This window comes from Tasmannia lanceolata, unplaced genomic scaffold (assembly GCF_043159265.1).
Source record: "Tasmannia lanceolata isolate RefF3 unplaced genomic scaffold, GAP_Taslan_0.1 ptg000130l, whole genome shotgun sequence".
NCBI lineage: Eukaryota > Viridiplantae > Streptophyta > Magnoliopsida > Canellales > Winteraceae > Tasmannia > Tasmannia lanceolata.
This window is the reverse complement of record NW_027518806.1, coordinates 125,001-140,000: the sequence shown is the minus strand read 5'-3', so window position 1 is coordinate 140,000 and position 15,000 is coordinate 125,001. Positions and strand designations below refer to the sequence as shown.

Here is a 15,000-nt window from a genome sequence, read left to right as displayed (position 1 = left end):
TAAAAATTAGTTAGTTTATTTTAACTCATTAACTAATTCATTATGGGATTCATTGTTTTCCATTTCAATTTATTAGTAAATTTTAGAAGATTATAGATCTAAAATGAACTTTTTTATCGAGAAAGGATAAAAAATGACTGAGATATTTTTTATCAAACCACATATCCTTTAACAGATTTATTACTAGTCTCACTCGAATTTTAAAATTGAATTTAGGTGTATTTTTTATCAAAACTAAAAAACTCAATTTATTAGGCAAAAATTTACAAGCCTTTGAAGTATTTTATTACATTTACATGTAAATAAAGTATAGAATAACAAAAAAAAGTCGTTTAGGTTTTTTATTGATTTGATTTCTATGCCATAGCAGATTCTAAAGATATAACTCTGAGAGATAAACAATGAGAACTAAAAGTTCCAAACGAAAAAAATTAGGTTTTACGAATAGTGTCTGGAATCAAAATTTTGTTATTTCGAGTAATTTTTAATCCAATTTTCACGGATCTTTGACATATCTATATTTATTTTGAATCTTATTTAGAGAAAAAATAGATAATGAATAAGAAATAAGAATTTGTTTTGAACAATAGATGTCTTTCACATCCAACTATAACAATGAGTAACTTCTTCATTTTAAAATGGCAGTTCCAAAAAAACGTACTTCGATATCAAAAAAGCGTATCCGTAAAAATATTTGGAAAAGGAAAGGATATTTGGCAGCGTTAAAAGCTTTGTCATTAGGGAAATCTCTTTCTACCGGGAATTCAAAAAGTTTTTTTGTACGACAAACAAATAAGTCCTAAAATATTGGAATAATTTGTGAATTTCAAAGTGAATATAAAATTAACAATTGTTAGTCCCTATTCTAATCAATATGAAATAGACTCTTTATTATAAGATTATTATAAGATTATAAGATGTCTAAAAGAGGAATTATTACGTTTTCTTAATTCTAAAAAAATTCTTTTTCTTTTTTTAGTATATTTTCACTCAAATTTTGGTGGTGTGGTGGGGAGTCTTTTTTTCCCCATCGACCTTTACAAAAAAAAATTTTTATCTTTCTCGGTAAGGGCAGATATAATATTTTTAGTTCAAATTAATTAATTGTTGAAACTAATGGATTTCATGTTAAAAATTTTTGGATAACTTTCTGACTTCTTACTTTATTGTATTTACTATATGTATTATGTAATGTATTTAACATAAAAAGAACTTAATTGTTGAGATATTATATGTTATATGTATATATGTATATGTACAAATAATGCGTCAATTTGGAGTAATCCAAAATATGCCTATTTTGGATTCATTTAGAAAATTTATTTTTGTCTCAAATTTTGAAATCAGATAAACCAGAAATAATGACATAAAAGTAAAAAAAAAATTATTCTATCTATTCTATGTAAATAATTATCTAGTTGCAAGAGTTTTTTTAGAATAGGATAAACTAGGTCAAAGCCTTAAAATAAATAAACCGGACACCCTAAAGGAAAATAAATGAAACTAATGAACCTTCAAATTGACTTTTGAACTTGTTTTTTTTATCAATTTGAATATTTACTAAAAAAACTTATTTTATTGAATTGACTTGTTCAATCTCGACTATTGAATATAAATAGGCTATTATGAGTTCGAGCAAGCCGCTATGGTGAAATCGGTAGACACGCTGCTCTTAGGAAGCAGTGCTAGAGCATCTCGGTTCGAGTCCGAGTGGCGGCATGCCATCTTCTAAAAGAGATCCAATAGATCCTATAATAAAAATAAATAAAATTCCCATTTTATATTTCTTAATTAATATAGGGGATTCCCTCTTATTTTTTTTTTTATGATATTTTCAACTTTAGAGCATATACTAACTCATATTTCCTTTTCTATTGTTTCAATTGTAATTACAATTCATTTGATAACCTTATTGGGCAATGAAATCATAAAACCATATGATTCGTCAGAAAGGGGGATGATAGCTACTTTTTTATGTCTAACAGGATTATTAACCACTCGTTGGATTTATTCGGGCCATTTCCCACTAAGTGATTTATATGAATCATTAATTTTTCTTTCATGGAGTTTCTCCCTGATTCACATAGTGCCTTATTTCAAAAAAAGAAAAAATTATTTAACCACAATAACTGCCTCAAGTACTATTTTTACCCAAGGCTTTGCTACTTCAGGTCTTTTAAATGAAATACAAAAACCCGCAATATTAGTACCCGCTCTACAATCGGAGTGGTTAATAATGCACGTAAGTATGATGATATTAAGCTATGCGGCTCTGCTTTGTGGATCATTATTATCAGTAGCACTTCTAGTCATTACATTTCGAAATATTTTTTATAGTTCTAAAAGTAATGATTTATTAAAATTAAATGAGTCATTTTCATTTGGTGAAATCCAATACAAGAATGAAAGAAACAATATTTTTAAACGAGCTTCTTTTTTTTCTGCTAAGAATTATTATAAGGCCCAATTGATTCAACAATTAGATTATTGGAGTTATCGTGTGATTAGCCTAGGGTTTATCTTTTTAACTATAGGTATTCTTTCAGGAGCAGTATGGGCTAATGAAGCATGGGGCTCGTATTGGAGTTGGGATCCAAAGGAAACTTGGGCCTTTATTACTTGGATCGTATTCGCTATTTATTTGCATACTCGAACAAATAAAAATTTGCAGGGGGCAAATTCCGCAATTGTGGCGACTCTAGGCTTTCTTATAATTTGGATATGCTATTTTGGGGTCAATCTATTAGGAATAGGCCTACATAGTTATGGTTCATTTACGTTAACCTCTAGTTAAATTCAATAAAAGTTCTTACGAATACAAACAGAGTACGTACAATACGGTGTATATAAAGTATATAAAACACCTTGTGTCAACCGGCGAGAACCACGTGAATCACTACACTACTTGATTCACATGGTTCTCACAAAGACCAAGTATATTGGGCGAAAATTCAAATTCATATTTTGTTTTTACTTTATTTAAAAATTAAGAGAATCTAAATCCTTATTATTTTTTTCATTAGCCAACCAACTCTTAAAAATCATAGGAGTTTTTTATTTAAGAAAACTATCTATAAAAATAATTAGATAGAATACCTTCAACCTTGTCAACTGATAGTGAAAGAACAAAATCGGGATACATACCAATACCTATTACTGGTAGAAAAATGGAGATGGAAACAAATAACTCGCGCGGTCCAGAATCAAAAACAAAAGAGTTTGTAGTATTAAATAACTTGTATCCATAGAACATCTGACGTGACATAGATAATAAATAAATAGGAGTTAATATCATTCCAATTGCCATTACAAAAGTGATGGCAATTTTGGGCATTAAAAGATACTTTTGGCTGGTAATTATTCCTAAAAAGACTATCACTTCTGCAACAAAACCACTCATACCCGGTAATGCAAGCGAAGCCATGGAAAAGCTACTGAACATCGTAAATATTTTTGGCATGGGGATAGCTACTCCGCCCATTTCGTCGAGATAAACAAGACGTATTCTATCATAACTTGTTCCTGCTAAGAAAAAAAGTGCAGCACCAATAAAGCCATGAGATATTATTTGTAAAATAGCTCCATTGAGTCCCGTATCGGTTATAGAAGCAATTCCTATAAGTATGAAACCCATATGAGATACCGAGGAATAGGCTATTCTTTTTTTTAAATTACGTTGGCCGGGAGATGTTGAAGCTGCATAGATTATTTGTATTGTGCCTACTATCATCAACCAAGGAGAAAATATAGAATGAGCGTGTGGTAATAATTCCATATTAATCCGAATCAATCCATACGCTCCCATTTTTAATAAAATTCCGGCTAGAAGCATACAAGTACTGTAATGTGCCTCTCCGTGGGTATCTGGTAACCATGTATGTAGGGGTAGAATAGGTAATTTGACAGCAAAAGCAATAAAAAATCCAATATAGAATATTATTTCCAAAGCCACAGGATATGACTGATTAACTGATGTTTCAAAATTTAATGTTGGTTCATTAGAACCATATAACCCGACACCCAGAACTCCCATTAAAAGAAAAATGGAACCTCCGGCCGTGTACAAAATAAATTTTGTGGCTGAGTAGAGACGTTTCTTTCCTCCCCACATGCATAGAAGTAGATAAACCGGAATTAATTCTAATTCCCACATGATGAAAAAAAGTAAAAGGTCCCGAGAAGAAAATGATCCTATTTGACCACTGTACATTGCTAACATCAAGAAATGGAATAATCGAGAATCCCGAGTAACAGGCCAGGCCGCTAAAGTCGCTAAAGTAGTGATAAATCCTGTTAATAAAACGGGTCCTATAGACAGTCCATCTATTCCCAATTTCCAACGGAAATCGAAAAAACTGATCCATTTATAGTCCTCTACTAATTGTATTAATGGATCATCAAATTGAAAATGATAACAGAATGCATAGGTTGTTAGAAGAAGTTCTAACATACATATGCATATAGTATACCATCTAATTGTCCTATTTCCTTTATGTGGAAGAAAGAAAATTAAGGAACCCGCAAATATTGGTAAAACTACAATTATTGTTAACCAAGGAAAGTTGTTCGTGGTAAAGACAAGATACACTTGGACCAGAAAAACCTGTGCCCAAAAATAAGGTATTTTTGGGCACAGGTTTTGGCGGTAAAAAAAATGGACTCAAGTAGGGGTTTCTGTAACGTATTAATAAGCTATACCCATGCTGCGGGTGGTTTCATGCCATAAATAAACTCGAACACTCAAGAAATCTGTTGGGCAGGCGGATTCACATCTCTTACAACCGACACAATCCTCTGTTCTTGGAGCAGAAGCTATTTGTTTGGCTTTACATCCGTCCCATGGTATCATTTCTAATACATCTGTGGGACAGGCTCGGACACATTGAGTACACCCAATACATGTATCATAAATCTTTACTGAATGCGACATTGGATCTATCCATTTTTGAACGTGATAAAGTTTCAATCTAGTAAATTTATAAATGAATTATATATTTAAATACTAGTACTAGATGAATCGATGAGTTCCCTGAATTTTTTTATTAATCTACTTCTGGATTGACAGTGCCAAAATACTTTGATTTCTTATATTTGTGATAACATGATCATACCTTACGTGGCAGACATGCTAATTTGAATAAATTTATTCAAATTCTAATTTCTATGATACTATTACTTATTCAACAAATTTGATTGATTTATACGAGTTGATTTTCTGTTACGATAAATTGATGAAACAATAGCGAGTCCAATAGCGGCTTCAGCAGCTGCAATAGCTATAACAAAAATGGAGAAAATGGCTCCTTTTAATTGACGACTATCAAAAAAATCGGAAAATGTTACAAAGTTGAGATTAACCGCATTTAATATAAGTTCAAGACACATAAGAGCCCTAACCATATTTCGACTTGTAATCAATCCATATAGACCGACAGAAAATAAATAGGCACTCAAAACAAGTACATGTTCGAGCATCATTAACCAACTCCTTATCAATCTCGATTCATTTCAATATGAACAACAATTTAACCAATTGGATTGACTAGAATATAACGAGTAATGCGATGCAATAAGGGAATATATTGGGAATATATCGAACTAATAATTATATACAAAGTCAAATAGAAAAAAGAAAATACATGTGATAGCTCATAACAAGATTTTTCCAATTCTAAAGAGTTATTTTTTTTCGAGTTCTAAAGAGTTATTATTGACGAGCTACAGCAATTGCGCCAATTAACGCAACTAAAAGAATTATTGAAATGAATTCAAACGGAAGAAAAAAATCTGTTGATAAATGAATCCCAATTTGTTGACTATTACTTATCAGATCTTGCTCTATAATCTGGTTTGCTTTTGTAGTCCAAATAATCCCGTACCATGACGTATCTGGAATAGTAGTAATTAGTGAAAAAAAAATACTTGTACAGACTACGGAAGTTACTCCATCTCCCACGGTCCAAAGCTGGAAATCTTTGGAATATTCTGAACCATTTATGAACATCACAGCAAAAATGATTAAAACATTTATGGCTCCTACGTAAATAAGGAGCTGCGCAGCAGCTACAAAATGCGAGTTCGATAGAATATAGAATAAAGATATACAAACAAAAACCAATCCCAATGAAAAGGCAGAATAAATAGGATTGGGAAGTAATACTACTCCCAGACTCCCTAATATAAGACCCAATCCCAGAAAGACTAAAAGAAAATCATGTATTAGTCCAGGTAAATCCATTATATATAAAATAAGAAATAAATAAATAAAAATCTTTCATAACTTTATTGACCCGGTCAGGAAAAAATAAGTAACTCTACTTTGTTACAATAGTTCTTAAAATTAATTATTAAATTAAATAAATTCCATTTTCATGGATATGGATTGATGGATATTGGCCTAATCTCTCGAAAGAATAATTTGAATCTATAAATTATCAATTCAATATAAACTATCGAAATATATTTTAAATTTTAATATTAATATAAAATATATTACAACGGGATTCTCGTCGCCTAATAAATAGATAAATAGAATTCTGAATATAATTGTAGTTATTCAACAAACAAAAATAGGAATTCCTTTAGATCAAAATGAGTTCTTAAGTTTTTATTTCAGGCAAATTTAAAATTGTTCGAATTGTGTAATCGTCAATTACTGACATTGGTAAACGACCCAAAGCAATTTGATTATAATTCAATTCGTGACGATCATAAGTAGAAAGTTCATATTCTTCAGTCATTGATAAACAATTTGTTGGACAATACTCAACGCAATTACCACAAAATATACATATTCCAAAATCAATACTGTAATTAAGCAATCGTTTCTTTCTAATATCAGTTTCCAATTTCCAATCAACAACGGGCAAATCTATAGGACATACACGAACACATACTTCACAAGCAATGCATTTATCAAATTCAAAGTGGATTCGTCCGCGGAAACGCTCGGATGTAATCAATTTTTCGTAGGGGTATTGAATAGTTACAGGTAAACGATTCGCGTGTGATAAGGTAATCATGAAACCTTGACCAATATACCTTGCGGCTCGTACTGTTTGTTGTCCATAATTCATGAACTCCGTTACCATAGGGAACATAGCGTGAATATTTATAAAAAATAGGATACTTATTTCTTTCTCTTGTTTGAGACAAGTCATGAATATAGAAGTATTTTTTTACAGTGAAAGAAGTTGGGAAGAAGTTGTTAATAATAAATTACCTAGAGAAATAGGTAAAAGAAATTTCCATCCAAGATTTAATAATTGGTCCATTCTCAGCCTCGGTAAAGTCCATCTTGTTGCGATAGAAATGAACAAGAACAAATAAGTTTTAGCTAATGTAATAAAGATACCTATTATTGTTCCAAAGACTCTACCCTTTTTAGTAATTTCAAAAAGCTCAGGAACAAATATGTACGGAATAGAAAGATTCCAACCCCCCAAGTAAAGAACTGTTACAAATAATGAAGAAACTAGTAGATTTAAGTATGAAGCAACGTAAAATAAACCGAATTTGATACCGGAATATTCGGTTTGATAACCTGCTACTAATTCTTCTTCTGCTTCTGGTAAATCAAAAGGTAATCGTTCACACTCGGCTAGGGAAGAAATTAGAAAAACCAGAAACCCTATAGGTTGACGCCACAAATTCCATCCCCAAAAACCATATTTTGACTGCGCTTCAACTATATCAACTGTACTTGAACTGTTAGATAATCATAGTGGATAATAACATCACTGTTCCCATCCCTATTGCAGAACCGTACATGAGATTTTCATCTCATACGGCTCCTCAAAGGTCACAAATAAATCTAAGGACCCGTCCATTATTTTTTTCTTAATATGTTTTATGTTTGTAGGATAGATAGAGATAAAATTTAATCCATTGTAAGGTCCCCATTAGACACTGGAATTCTGTCTGCTATATATATTTTTTTATAATAATAAAGTGCTTCTGAATTCATCTTATCTTTTAATAATTTAAATTCTTCTTTGTTTAGTAATAACTCAATCCTTGAATAAAATGTTTCTTGTAACAATATCAATAGATATTTCAACCAAACGTTTTCAATTACGAAATCCAATTAGACGTTGCATTAGTTCACGAACCATGACAAGAATTCTATCTATATATAGAGAAAGAAAAAAATATATATATATTTTTTTCTAGTGCAATTCCATTCAGTCTTTCAATTTTTTTCGTTCCTATTCTCCTTTCTCAAAAAAAAGGGGACCTTAAACAAAGTTAAAGGATTACTTCGTTCTTGATAGTTATTTACTTAATAGGTGAATATTAGTATACTCTGGATCGGAATCTTGGGAAGTACTCCTTGATAATTTCTACCAATTTAAAGTCCCAATTAAAATTCTTTTTATACACAGAAAAATACACTTACATAATCTCTATTACGAATCCTTTGTGTACCTTAGTGTTCCTAGCTATCCACTCATTTTTATAAATCTACTTTGGGGTAAATATGCTAATTAATTATTATTAATTATTAATAGATAGTAAAAACCTCATAAAGTTGATCTTTTGAACCCGCTTCAAGTAATGATGACTAATCAATCAATCTTGGGGTAAACAGTCTCTAATACTTATGTTTACTTTTCTTAACTCTTGTACATAGGAAATGAGATTCAATCTGTTACTGCAAATTTCTAAGCCGTTTCTTTCACTCATATAACTATCTGGTTTTCTTCAGCAACCCGCTAATAATGAAAAAAATAAAATATATATTCAACTCATGACACTTCCTTCCTAGAAAGAAAAGAAGTTGGCGGAAATTTATGTCTTAACGAATCACACGTAGAGATATTGATAACACACATAGAGTTAATGGTATTTCATAACTAATTGATTGAGCAGCAGCTCGTAGACCACCTAAAAAAGAATATTTATTATTTGAGCCATATCCTGACATAAGAAGGCCGACAGGAGCAATACTTGAAATAGCAATCCATAAAAAAACACCAATACTGAGATCGGCTAGAACAAGGTGATAACCAAACGGAATTACTAAATAACTTAATAAAATGGATATGACTGCTATAGATGGTCCAATACTGAATAAACGAGTATCTCCTCTAGATGGAAGAAGATTCTCTTTGAAAAGTAATTTGGTACCATCTGCTAGAGCTTGGAGAATTCCCAATGGTCCTGCGTATTCAGGACCAATACGTTGTTGTATACCCGCAGATATTTCTCTTTCTAACCAAACAATTACTAGTACACCTATTGTGATTCCTAATACAAGAGTCAAAATAGGGATAAGCATCCATATGATCCCATAGACCTCTTTTAAGGATTCCAATCTAGAAAAAGAATTGATAGCTTGTACTTCTGTTGTATCAATTATCATTTTAACGATCAACTTCTCCCATAATGATATCTATACTACCTAGTATCGTCATAATATCAGCCAATTTCATTCCTTTAACTAACTGAGGAAGAATTTGCAAATTAATAAACCCCGGGGGACGAATTTTATATCGCCAAGGAAAAACACCCTTATCTCCGATCAGAAAAATTCCCAATTCTCCCTTTGGTGCTTCGACTCTCGTATAAAGTTCTTGCTTCGACAATTCAAAAGTCGGAGAAGGTTTTTTACTAATGAATCGATAGTCAAACTCATTCCATACAGTATCTTTTACTCTATCAAAGCGGCGTATTTCTAAATTTTCATAGGGCCCTCCAGGAATTCCTTCTAGGGCCTGTTGAATAATTTTTATGGATTCTGTCATTTCACTGATTCGTACTAAATAACGAGCTAATGAATCCCCCTCTTTTTGCCATTGGACTTCCCAATCAAATTCGTCGTAACACTCATAATGATCAACTTTACGAAGATCCCATTGTATTCCGGAAGCTCGTAGCATTGGTCCCGACAAACCCCAATTTATTGCTTCCTCTCCACCAATAATGCCTACTCCTTCAACTCGTTCTAAAAAAATGGGATTCCGTGTAATAAGCTTTTGATATTCAGCAATTCCTGTTAAAAAATAATCGCAAAAATCCAAACATTTATCTATCCAGCCATGAGGTAAATCAGCAGCAACTCCGCCAATACGAAAAAAATTGTGCATCATTCGCATACCGGTGGCAGCTTCGAATAGATCATATATCAATTCTCTTTCTCGAAAAATATAGAAGAAGGGAGTCTGTGCCCCAATATCTGCCATAAAAGGGCCAAGCCATAACAAATGTGAAGCTATACGACTTAACTCCAACATAATGACTCTGATATAACTGGCCCTTTTAGGGACTTGAATATTGCCTAATTGCTCTGGCCCATTTACAGTTATTGCTTCTGTGAACATAGTAGCTAAATAATCCCAACGTGTTACATAAGGCAAATATTGTATAATTGTTCGATTTTCCGCAATTTTTTCCATACCTCTGTGTAAATAACCCAATATTGGTTCACAGTCAATAACATCTTCACCATCTAGAGTAACAATGAGTCGAAGAACACCATGCATTGATGGGTGGTGAGGTCCCATATTGACTATCATGAGGTCTTTTCTAGCTGGTACAGTCATAGGTTTTTCCTGATTCATTCTTCCATGAATTGCTGAAAGCGAAAAGAAGTTAATCAAACTTTAAGCGAATAATTAAAACTAACTCTTCAAATTAACGAGTTTTTCTTTCTCGAATACCCAACTGCCCTATTAATTCTTTATAACGTGGTCTATCTTTTTTTGACAAATAAGCCAGCAAGCGTTGACGTTTTCCCAGAATTTTCCGCAGACCTCTCTGAGATAAATAGTCTTTTTTGTGCAATTCCAAATGTGAAGTAAGTCTCCGTATTTTATTGGTGAAACTTACTACTTGAAATTCAACAGATCCTCTGTTTTCTTTGTTTTCTTCTTGTTCTTGCAAAATAATTGAAATAAATGAATTTTTTACCATAAAAGAATTTCGCACTCCCCTTTTTACAGATATTTATTTTATTGATCAGTAATAATAATGTCAGAAATTTTAATTTAGTATACACAATAATCATAATTTCTTTATATATTTCTTATTTTATCAATTAAGATTAATCAATAGAAAAATGAAAAAAATATGATTGATAGAATAGAACAACAGAATATATAGGAAAATCAAAATTTTAAATCAGGGATACATATATATCCTTAACATACTCAAACGGCTCCCATTATTCGTATCAAACCAATAGCGATTCATACAAGCTAAATCTTCTAATCGATAATTAGGCCAAAAAAAGAACTTTAATTGAATTAATTCATTTTTTTTTCTATCCAAATTTTTACTTTCATCCAAAAATTGACTCCAGTTTTTTATCTTGTTCTCCTTGCAAAATAATTTATTTTTATGCACAGCATTCTGATTCTTTAAATTCAAATTGAAAGAAATTAGAATTCTCAATTCTCTACGACGTCTAGATGATAAAATTTTTTCAGGAACAAGCAAATCATAATTATTTTTGTTTACATTTAAAGTTTTTCTTTTATGTCTTGAAATGGATTCATCAAAATTATTCTTAGCAACGTTTTTGGGGTTTCGGTATCTTTGATTACTCTGTTGCTTACTTTTATGAACCAATGAAATACCTATGATTTGATACATAAGAAACTGTCCGTCATTTTTTACAGATAGACGGGCAGGTTCCATAATTAATATTCCCTTTTTCGTTAATTGTGTAAGATTTAAACGCCTCCTCATTATATCCAGATTCATTTCTTTCCTTTGAATATAGGATATAGTAATTTTTCTTACATTTATGAGGCTAACCAGGAGGCCATATATCTGGATATTATTCATCATTTTTTGATTCAATTGATTCAAACGTCCAGTCCATCTTAATTGAAAAGGAAAATCTCTTTTAAGGAATATTTTTAGTTTTTCAATAGATTCTAAAAAATATTCTTCGATATTGTTTTGATTCTTTAATTCAAAATATTGTTTTGAATTTGATGGGCTAAATTTTAAAAAATCCTCATTCTCCTCTTGCTTTCTCTTGATATTTTGATTTTCACTAAAATTTGGATTTCTATTCAAATTAAAAAGAAGTAAGTTGCTTGGGATAAACCAAGGTTTCTCTTTATATTTATGATAAAGTATCACAAACTCTGGAAATAAAAAATTTTTCGGATTCGATATGAGGCGATTTAAGATTAAGAATTTTTCATTCATTCCCATCCAATCAAAAGACATTCCCATCCAATCAAAAAAGACTTTTTTGTAATTGATTTCGGAATTTGAATCAATTGGAAGATAAAAAATATGAATTTTATCCCTTATTTTGTCCTTATTAGGTTCAACTTGAATATTTGTATTCAATTTCCAATTCAAATATTTTCTATCTGTATTTTTTTCCATATATATAATATCACTTTTTCCTAGATAATTCTTGATAGGAATATTCTTGAGTATGTTAAATTCTTTATTTCTGCTGGAATTTTCTTGCTTCTTATTTGTTTCTAATAATGATCTATAAATATAGGATTTCTTCTTAGTTTCAGAATGAATATATTTATATGATAAAAGATCATATCTATAGTTTTTTTGAAAATTATCTTCTTTATTTGGTAATAAATATACTTTTGAATTTGGTTTTTTTTTGTAATCAAATAATTGGTCCTTTTCATAGAAATACCATTTCCTTAAATCCTTATTTTGAGACGTATGGCATTGATTTATTCCATTTCGCCATTTTTGTGGAACTAATCTAGACCATGTAATCTTAGATAAATCGTATTGATAATGACCTCTTAACCAGTTTTTCCATGGATTCATTCCATAATTTTGAAGTTTCTTATGTCTTATTTCGGAATCAAATATTCCTTGTCTTCCAAAAAAATCCTTAATTTCATTCTTAATAAAAAAAGATGGTCCATTATATTGAAGAATAGATCTTAACTTATTGAAGTTAATAACTTGGGTTTGTGATAATTTAAAAAATACATATTTTTGTGACAAGTAAGATAAATCAAAAAAAATATGTGACTTCCGCTTATTTTTTCTAAGATTATCAAAAGCCTTTATAGTCATAGGCGAAATCAAGTCAATTTTATTTTGTTTTATTTTATTAATCCCTTCTTGATTTGTTTGATTGTTGTGAATGTATTTCTCAAGAATTTTTTTGGTTGATTCCAAAAAAAGTTGTAGAGCTATTCTGCGCATATTAATGATACAGAGAAATATATCTAGGTATATTTTTTCAATGAAAAATTTAACTATTAATTCAATATTTTTTCTTTTTAATATTTTCCAAATTTTTGGGAGTGATTCTCCATTATTCTTTTTATTTATTTTTTTTTTTTCTATTTGATTTCTAATTGTGTTTCTTCTATCAATTCTATCTTTTATTTCTTCTTCTGCTTTTGAAAAATTTGTCCAACCTGTAGATCTATTTTTACTAAATGATTCATTAATTATTTTATTGCTGATTAGAGAATCCTTTTTCGTTTGAGTTTCACTTGATTCATATATTTCTCTCGATATAAATAATGGAATTTTCTTTCCTTTTAAAAGTTCTTTTATTTTTTTTTTTACAAACAAAAAGGCTTTTGCTTCTTTCTTTGTTATTTTTTTTAAAACTCTTCGAACTCGAAAATTTAATTTTCTGATTTCGACTTTATAGTCTATATCTTTTAAAATGGGTTCAAAAAGGGAAGGTGTTTTTCGAGGAGGACCAAAAGGATATTCCGTTTCCATTCCTAAAACGGTTAAAAAACAAGAATCAAAATCATCTTGTTGCTTTCGATCTCTATCATAAAGTCGTAGCTTAGATCTGTTCCAAGGTTTCAAATGAAAAGGATATAGTATTTTTATCTGAAAACCCTCTCTTAACCAATTTTTAGGAAATTCTGTTTTGGAGAATTGAAGACCATTATAGTTGCACTTTAGATAAATTTCTCTATTCCAATCTTGGAAATCCTCATACCATTCCGGAGATTGCCGTAATAAAATAAGGCCAATATTCTTAACTATTATCAATAAGGGTAATTTAATATATCTTCTAAAAATTGATTGAGCTAGTAACAGAACACTTCTTGATTTTTGTGCATATGGAATGTTCTCCCAGAATTCTATTGCGTCTTCTTGGTTGTTTTTTTTTATTTGGAATTGTTGATCTAAAATTTCGAATTCTGATTTTTTACCGAACCAGTTTCTAAGATTTAAAAAAAGTTTCATTAAGTCGGATATAGGAAAAGGAAAATCTTCCATTTTTTCCAAAAAAAGGGGGGAATGGGGATTTCCTTGAGACGGTCCCCAAATAACCATTTTACGCCTTTGAATGCGCATAGATCCTTTGATTATGGCTCGACGAAAATCTGGTTCTTCTAAATAACTTATAAAACCCGAATCTCTATTAAATTTTCTATAAAGATTATAATTCTTGAATTGAGACTTCTTAAAACTTCGTTTGGAACGAGTTAAAAAAGCTATACGTTTAAATCTTCTTGTTCGAAGCTGGTGATCGAGCCCTTGCATTATGCCTTGTTCTTTTCGTCGTTTTTTAAAATGTTGTTCCAACTCGTTGATTAATTTGTATGACCATCGAGGTGTTTTTTTACTTATTTCATTTATTCCAATAGATTTTTTTTCACGCTTGGAGTTAGTTAGAATTCCGTTCAATAAAAACTTTAATCTATTATTTGAATCAATTTTTACTTGTTTTTTTTCTGATCCTTCGATTTTTTGTTCATATTCTGGAGAATTAGGAAAGGGAAGAAGGATATCATGAATTTTATTTAGTTCAGATGTTTCTGTGCAATTTTCTATCGAAGTTTCATTTATGATTGAAAAATAAAAATTTTTCTTCATTCTTCCACGATACATCCCATTCAAAAAGGGGTCATACATTTTAACTAGACAATTATTTTTATTTTTAGTCTCAGCATTACACAATTTAACTAGGAAATTCTTTTTGTTTTTAGTATCAGCATTAGACAATCTAGTTTTTGTTTCAAGTATATTTAGAGAAAGAAATACTGTCTCTAAAGCCTCAATTCTATTTATAAATTC

At 30.5% G+C, this 15,000-nt stretch overlaps 2 protein-coding genes across 2 annotated transcripts; both read right to left on the bottom strand.

The window, feature by feature from the left end:
- Positions 1-3,067: 3,067 nt before the first annotated feature.
- Positions 3,068-4,930, bottom strand: LOC143866438 (NADH-plastoquinone oxidoreductase subunit). Its single transcript, XM_077375966.1, has 2 exons — positions 4,694-4,930; positions 3,068-4,603 (listed from the first exon to the last, which is right to left on the bottom strand). Exons 1-2 carry the CDS (start codon positions 4,928-4,930, stop codon positions 3,068-3,070), a joined length of 1,773 nt encoding a protein of 590 aa, XP_077232081.1.
- A 1,669-nt stretch (positions 4,931-6,599) lies between these two features.
- Positions 6,600-10,544, bottom strand: LOC143866434 (uncharacterized). Its single transcript, XM_077375964.1, is given in 4 exon segments — positions 6,600-7,141; positions 7,223-7,739; positions 8,810-9,342; positions 9,401-10,544. Coding segments are annotated over 4 exon segments (2,736 nt in total).
- Between the last annotated feature and the right edge of the window lie 4,456 nt (positions 10,545-15,000).

Coding starts and splice junctions, on each gene's coding strand:
- LOC143866438 (XM_077375966.1), bottom strand. CDS start 4,930: ATGTCGCATTCAGTAAAGATTTATGATACATGTATTGGGTGTACTCAA. Junction 4,604..4,693: donor CCACCCGCAGCATGGGTATA/GCTTATTAATAC, acceptor TTTTGGGCACAG/GTTTTTCTGGTCCAAGTGTA.